At 36.0% G+C, this 7,016-nt stretch overlaps 1 protein-coding gene across 1 annotated transcript; it reads left to right on the top strand.

Annotated features, from left to right (window-relative positions):
• On the top strand, positions 1–6,013 carry LOC121861385 (RWD domain-containing protein 4-like). Its single transcript, XM_042359053.1, has 5 exons — positions 1–137; positions 1,092–1,208; positions 1,553–1,662; positions 2,796–3,006; positions 5,657–6,013. The coding sequence occupies exons 2-5, from the start codon at positions 1,110–1,112 to the stop codon at positions 5,807–5,809; spliced, it is 573 nt and encodes a 190-aa protein (XP_042214987.1). The 5' UTR covers positions 1–137; positions 1,092–1,109; the 3' UTR covers positions 5,810–6,013.
• The last annotated feature ends 1,003 nt before the right edge of the window (positions 6,014–7,016 follow it).

Raw genomic sequence — 7,016 nt, 5'->3', positions numbered from 1 at the left:
GCGGTGTTCGAGCAGCTCACATAAACACGACGACCAGCTGGACGAGGGTCAGGTGTGAGACGTCGACACCTGATGACCAGCAGTTAATTGGTTCCTGCTCTCACACCTATGTTAATCTAAATCATTCTTAGAGTACTGTAAGTGGTTAATACTAATGTAAAGTAAGTTGTTCATAATATTTGACATTGTGTGACAAACCAGAGGCTAGTGGTTCAGCGAAGGGGAATTGGTGGTCCAGGGAGGGGATGTTGGTGGTCTAGCAAAGGGGAATTGGTGTTACAGGGAGGGGATGTTGCTGGTCCAGCAGTAACACACATATCTCTCACAACTATGTAATGGGTTCGATTCCTGGCCTGGGGCACACATAGGGTATTAATCAGTGTGGCTACCACACATCACAGGTTTCCTCTAGGTACTCTGGTTTCCTTCTGTACTAACACTGAATAACAAAAGCCCTTAACAAAATAACAAAGAACAGACCAACCGCTCTAATGGCTTATAAACTGGTAAGTGGTGAAAGGATAAATACAGTACTGCAATAATAAGAAAAAACTTTCAATACAGTTGTTCCATTCTCAAGTCACAAGTCAGAACTTTTGTCTTACAGTTTTATTTTTTTCTCTTGCTATTGAATAATTTAGGGTTATACATTACAACAAGTCACCGCTCAACTACAGGTTTTGAGGGTTTATTTTGTATGAAATTTCAAAAAAAAAAATTAACTCAGTCACTTTGCCTACATTATAATGCAGTAATGATAAGTTGCTTCTTTCTCAACCAACACCATAAGTGAAGTGTTGTCTTAATTGAGTTCTATCGTGTAAACATATTGAATTTTCAGAAACAGTAAAATGAATGAGTCAAATCTAATTTAACATACCAGATCTAACTTATTGACTTTGTATGATTTTTGCTGTTGAGTAACCATCTGTTTAATATCAAAACTTGCAACCAAACCTAATACCTGTACTGTATTGAATAAAATCATGTCTTTAGTCCCTTGTGGATAGGGGTCTGTGTGCTGAATAAGCATCTGGTGTTAGTCAAATACAGTACAGTACTTATTGTATGGATGTTTTGCTGTTTTTCAGTTTCATCCGACTAAAACAATGCGGGAAGAGCATGAGGAGGAGCGTGAGGTTCTTCAGAGTATTTATGAAGGAGACACAAACTATTGTATGATCAATGAAACAACATTTCAATATAAGGTAACGAAGTTCATAACTAATGTACAGTAATAATTATCATTACAAAGTGGATGGTTGTAATACGAGTTATTTTACTGCTTTGATTTAATTTTTGTAATTACTTTATCATGAGTTTAGTTTTTACTATGATATGGATCACTTTTCGTGATACCCTATTGTCTGTCATACTGGGGGCTGTGGATTCCGAGTACAGTACAGCATTGTATTGTATTCAGTACTGTAGTCAGGTCTACCGAGCTGAAAATTTTTATGTATTCTGCGTCATGTTCTTGATGTTTCAATTTTTCTTATTATTTGCTCATGATACACAATAATAATAGCCTTAAAATAAATTTCCTCCACAGTATGGTGAAGAAGGAGGCAGCAATTCCTTCTTGGTGGAGATCAGTTGGGGTCCAGATTATCCAGATGTTGCACCTACCATAAGCTTAGATTTATTTTACAACAAACATATGTAAGTTGAATTTTTCACATTTTACAGTTTGTTTCAATGAGAAATAGTTATAGAAAACTGTATCACTAGTAATATACTTAATATGAAAACCTTATGTATTCTGTAGGAATTTAAATTTCACCTGGTCAATAATTAGATAATTTCTTCCAAAAAGTATAAGGCTTGTTAGGGTCAGGAGGAAGGATATCGAGGGAGTGTTTACAGTAGAAGAGGGTAAGTGCAGTACTATAATTAATAAGATATACAGTGGTCCCTCGGTTAACGAGCACAATTCGTTCCAGAAGGTTGCTCGTTAACCGAAACCATTGTTTCAATGGGTTTTTGGGTAATTGGTTCCAGCTCACCGAAAATTACATACAAACGAAAAATAAATGCAGTAAAGTACACTTACTTTGAGGTGTGCATGTAGAAGGCTCCTGGTTGTTGATGATGATGATGATGGGAATTAGAATGAGGGTGGAGGAGAAGGGAGAAGAGAAGGCATTGGGATGGAAGAGAAGTCACCCCATGCTGCTATTTCACCCATAAAATTTTAGTTCACTTGATGTAATTCAAGATTATTTTCTTTAAATCAACACTGCACTGTGCTATATACTGTATTATGAATATGTAAAATATATTTCAAAATGACCAATAATTTTACTGGAAACACAGAAAAAAAGCATTTATGTTGAAGAGTCTCAAACAAGATGTTCCTTCCTCTGAACCTGTAAACAAACTGACGCCAAGCTTGGTGTGTTGAGTGGCTGTTTGGCGTGCATAAAACTAGTTTCCTGTACTTCAATTATGTTCAATAATTGTTAAAATGACTAAAAAATTAAATACGTATATAAAATTTTAAAATGATTGAATAGTACAACCTTCTTGATATTTACTAAATGGTAAGGAATTTAAGCCCTAGAACCGATTTTCAGTTCACTTAACTTACATGAACTGCCAAGTGAAGAGTGGATTTCTGTATATGAAAGGATCAATCCTGAAGTCTAATTTTATAGCCGAGCTGCCAAGGCACATATGTGAGGTGATCAAACATAAGATGGCAAATCAGAATCAATCCTTCATTTCTAGCAGACATAATATGATGGTGGGATTACTTCAGCGCACTGTTTATGATCAAATTTTTTGTGTTGCAGTTCACCATCAGTAAAACAGAAGATCACTGCAGAGCTACATGATCAGGCAAAAGTCAACCTTGGCATGAGCATGACCTTCACGCTCTTTGAATGGTTAAAAGAGGCTAAAGATGAACTCCTGGAGAATCATCCAACTGAGCCATTAGTCTTGGGTGTTTCTGAAATCACCTCTGAAGTTGGCCAAATTTCAGTTAATGATGACCATGGAGAGGTATACAGTATTTTGGTTTTCATGAGTGCATGGGTGAGACATGTTGCCACATGTAGAGTTACTATAGATGTATTGACATGTTCATATTGTTGTATGTTTAGAAATTTGAATATGGGCTTAAACATGGAGGAAATTATCCTTTTTACTATCATTGAATTTACCATATACTGTACAGGTAGTTCTGCTATAACGCGATAATTGTGTTCTTGTAAAATATCGTGTTATAGAAAATCGCGTAATAGAAATAACAGGGCTTATGGAGAAAATAGGGTTAGGTGCAGATTACTCGAAATCGAAAAAATTTAGTAGTTAGCCTAACACAAAGGATAGCACAGTCTAAATAAAGGTTACATTCATATCTAATAATGAAATCATACAGTAAACGTAACACTTTACCTTGAAAAAATATGAATGTAACTTGATGGGGGAGAAGGGTGATTTTGAGGTTGATAACATCGAGCTTCTCTTCAAGTGTTATATCCTTTCTTTTACGATCATCACCGGGAATTCTATCACCAGAACGCTTCTTGGAGATATTCTTCTTTACCATATTCACAGTTAATACCACAAAATTGGAGAAATAGTAAGCAAAAATCGCGTTATAGCAACCAAGCTTTCGCGTTATACAAATATCGTTCCTAATTCATAAATCGCGTTAGAGCAAATTCGCGTTATCAAAACACGCGTTATAGCAGAACTCACTGTACTGTACAATACAGAAAAAGCATTTACAGTAAATAGGCAAATCATACTTAATGACTTCAACTTAAACTTTGTAACAAAACAATTGAAATGATACAAAATATGATAATAGTTAACCGAAACACAGTGTGGGAAATACTGAGTGTATGGGCTAAACTGTATTTATAGAATATTGTAATATGCCTTCCAAATGAAAAATTAATACCCTGGTATAAAAATTTTACATATTACGTGGTTTGTAGGAGTGGAAATGGAAGCCCAAGAAGGAGATGAAAGTAATGGGGTGAGGGAGGCACTAGATGTGTGAGAAAGAGGGGGGGGGGGGACATCCTGGTAATGAATAATGCCATGTTATATCAGGGCCTCTGCATATGAGCCACTTTGTGGATGCAACTTTTTGTGGCCACAAATGAAACCTACATGTATCTATGGAAGACTGCACACAAGCCACTATTTTGTGGCGGCCACAAAAAAATCACAACTGGATCCATTTTCTCTGCCTCACCACAGTGGCTGGCCATCAGTCAGTAGCCAACAATAAAACTAAGTATTTTAAATGAGAGCATGCACATGAGCCACTATTTTGTGTCTAGCTACAGATACAGCAGGTCTCTGCCTGGTGTAGAGGTGCAGAACAATTCACTTGTGCTGTCTCCTCATTTGACAATAAATATGTCTTGTAAAGAACTGAGTGTGAAAAGTTAATTAATGAAGTTGAGAAACGTCCAGCTGTCAACATTTCAAAACTAAAGGAATATAGTGATAGAAGTATAAAAGAAAGCTGTGGATTGAAGTATGTTAAGTCTAGCACAATCCAATTCCTTACATACTGTAAATTAGAACTTTTAAACACATTTGAATCACTTGATTTCCTGGCAGCCACAACATCCACAGTAGTGAAACAGGAGTGACTATCTACTAGAGCTGTGAATTCCATTGTGAAATGTATATAATTAAAGAAATTAGAACAGCTATTGTCTGAATTTGTTATTTTAATACTGTATGCTTTTTGTCAAGATCACCAATGCAATCGGGAGACGAGTAGCTGCATAAAAATCCTTTGCAACCTACATCCAGTCGTCTTCATTTTTCTCAGGCATACAAGTGGGTGGCACTGAAATTCTTCCCGAGTGCATCACAGTTGTGGAATACAATTTGCTGGACTGTAGATTCTCCAAGAAGATAATCAAAAGTGAAGCAGAAACAAAGCTGTTGTCCATTGCTAAATATCTGTAAAAAGAAATACGTGCCACCTCTTCGAAGTCCATGTTGACACCACTGGCAGACTCCCATGTGTAGCCGACACAAAAAGTGGCCCGTGTGTGGGGACAAGAAAATATCATGTGCCACTTTTTTGTGGTACACAAAAAGTTGTGGTCACAAATTCACTTAAATGGCTCGTGTACAGGGGCCCTTAAGCCAGGGTAAATCAGATGGATGTGTTTTGAGACGGGAACACTGCAGTAGAGGATCACCTGAAGATTAAGCACTTTAATGCTATCAGGAGGGGTTAAGCGTGTTGACCCAGAGATTCAAACGTTGCAGCCTCACTATGACACAGTAACCAGAGATGACAACCTCTATTACAAAGAGTATCAGCCCCTGACTCGGTCCCAACAGATTGTGTACAGTATTTCTAAGTTCCGTTAGAGCATTAAAGTGGTACAATATTTATATTTTCCTTTCTTTATTTCTAAGTTAGAGTAATGAAATGATATTTCCACAACTTTTATGGGGTCCAATGTAAATTATGAATATTTGACCCCAAGATTAAAAAAAAAAAAATTGGTAGAGGAACAGTACAGTACCTGTGAATTTGCATTTCACGAATTATTGTGACTCCACTGTACAATCTCTCTCGCACACATCAAGAAGGTTAAACCTCCATTTACCTGAACCTCATTTTTTCACCCAGGAAGTACTGTAATGTGTAATCTATTTTTGACAGGGAAAGAGGGAGAAAAAGGAGCAACTGACTAAGGCACAGAAACGGCGAATGTGGGACCGGCAGAATGCAGCTGGGGAACGATCTCGTGGATATAACTGGGTGGATATAGTTAAGCATCTTTCTCAAACTGGTGGTTCAAAAAATGATGGATAGCACTACTTCATGTATTAGATATATGTTGTTTTTCTAACATTTAATAATGATATGCAAATTTGCTGCTGTTATCTGATTGTCCTATTTTTGCCCAATGTTATGAATGAAGAAGAAACTGAAAATTCTCCTTTTAGTTTTATGTACTCATATTTTGGGTTAAAAAACATTAAAGTTAGGTATAAACAATGACTCCCATAAATTTCACATGGATTTGATTATAACCTACCAATAATACTAACACAGTACTGTACTGATGAAGAAAGTTACATATACTGTAATTGTAATAAACATGATCTGCTCTAACTGAAAAAAGTTTGTCCGCAATATATAGGGAGGAATAAAGTAATTGAGGCTCATTTTCATAGCACTGATGTTACAAAAGCAAATTCCAGTAGAGCCAGTATTTAGACCAAGGAAATATTTTCTCATCAATTTGATACTACTTATTGGCTTCAGAGTAGCTTGAGCTTTCACTTTAGCTAAGAAAGAAATCAGAAAATTAATTTACATCATAAAACTCTTCTATGACTAAATGCAAAACAAATACTGTGTCCAAAAATGTTTTCCCAACTCAAAATATTTTCCAAAGCCAACATTACAAGCTATATACCATTAGATGCTTAAAATTACAAAGTTCGTGCTATCAGATTTTTTTTTTATTAGTTTTGCTGTAAATTGTGAAAAATTGAAAGGGTGAGCTAAAAGTGCCCCCAAAAAATTATTAGTCAAAAGCCAGAGCCACTGCAAGTGAAGACCTAGTGATTAGACAAACACCCACCTCCTCCCATGTAAACATTGTTGGGTATTTTTTAAACGAACATGACTGGCAATGTTGCAGTGTGTAAATATCAACTTTCATTGACTGGCACCAGCAGAGGTAGTAATTACTGCAACTGATAGTACAGTATATTATGAATACAGTACTGAACTATCAAGTTGAATTGTAATGTGTTGTAACAAAAAATTGTCGGAGATCAGTGTTTTGGGTTTTCAGTAGCGCGTGTATGGTTTAGTAGTAATCGAATTTACGAAAAAATGCGAGTAACTTTCCTCCTCCCTACTGCATACAAAATTATAACAAACTTCAATGACAATAAATCTTTATTAAACCTACATAATACCACACTAAACCAATATAAACTAAAAACCCACAAAAGTAAATAAACCAATTTTTATCATGGGAAAAAATAACACTTACGTCTTCTTG

The sequence above is a fragment of the Homarus americanus genome, unplaced genomic scaffold (assembly GCF_018991925.1).
Source record: "Homarus americanus isolate GMGI-L3 unplaced genomic scaffold, GMGI_Hamer_2.0 scaffold40248, whole genome shotgun sequence".
In the NCBI taxonomy this organism is placed as follows: Eukaryota; Metazoa; Arthropoda; class Malacostraca; order Decapoda; family Nephropidae; genus Homarus; species Homarus americanus.
This window is presented reverse-complemented; position numbering and strand designations above follow the sequence as displayed.

What these genes read in the sequence shown, in the direction of transcription:
- LOC121861385 (XM_042359053.1), top strand. Translation starts at nt 1,110, where the DNA reads ATGCGGGAAGAGCATGAGGAGGAGCGTGAGGTTCTTCAGAGTATTTAT. An exon ending in AAACAACATTTCAATATAAG is followed by an intron (nt 1,209 to 1,552) that starts GTAACGAAGTTC and finishes TTTCCTCCACAG; the next exon opens with TATGGTGAAGAAGGAGGCAG. An exon ending in TTATTTTACAACAAACATAT is followed by an intron (nt 1,663 to 2,795) that starts GTAAGTTGAATT and finishes TTTGTGTTGCAG; the next exon opens with TTCACCATCAGTAAAACAGA.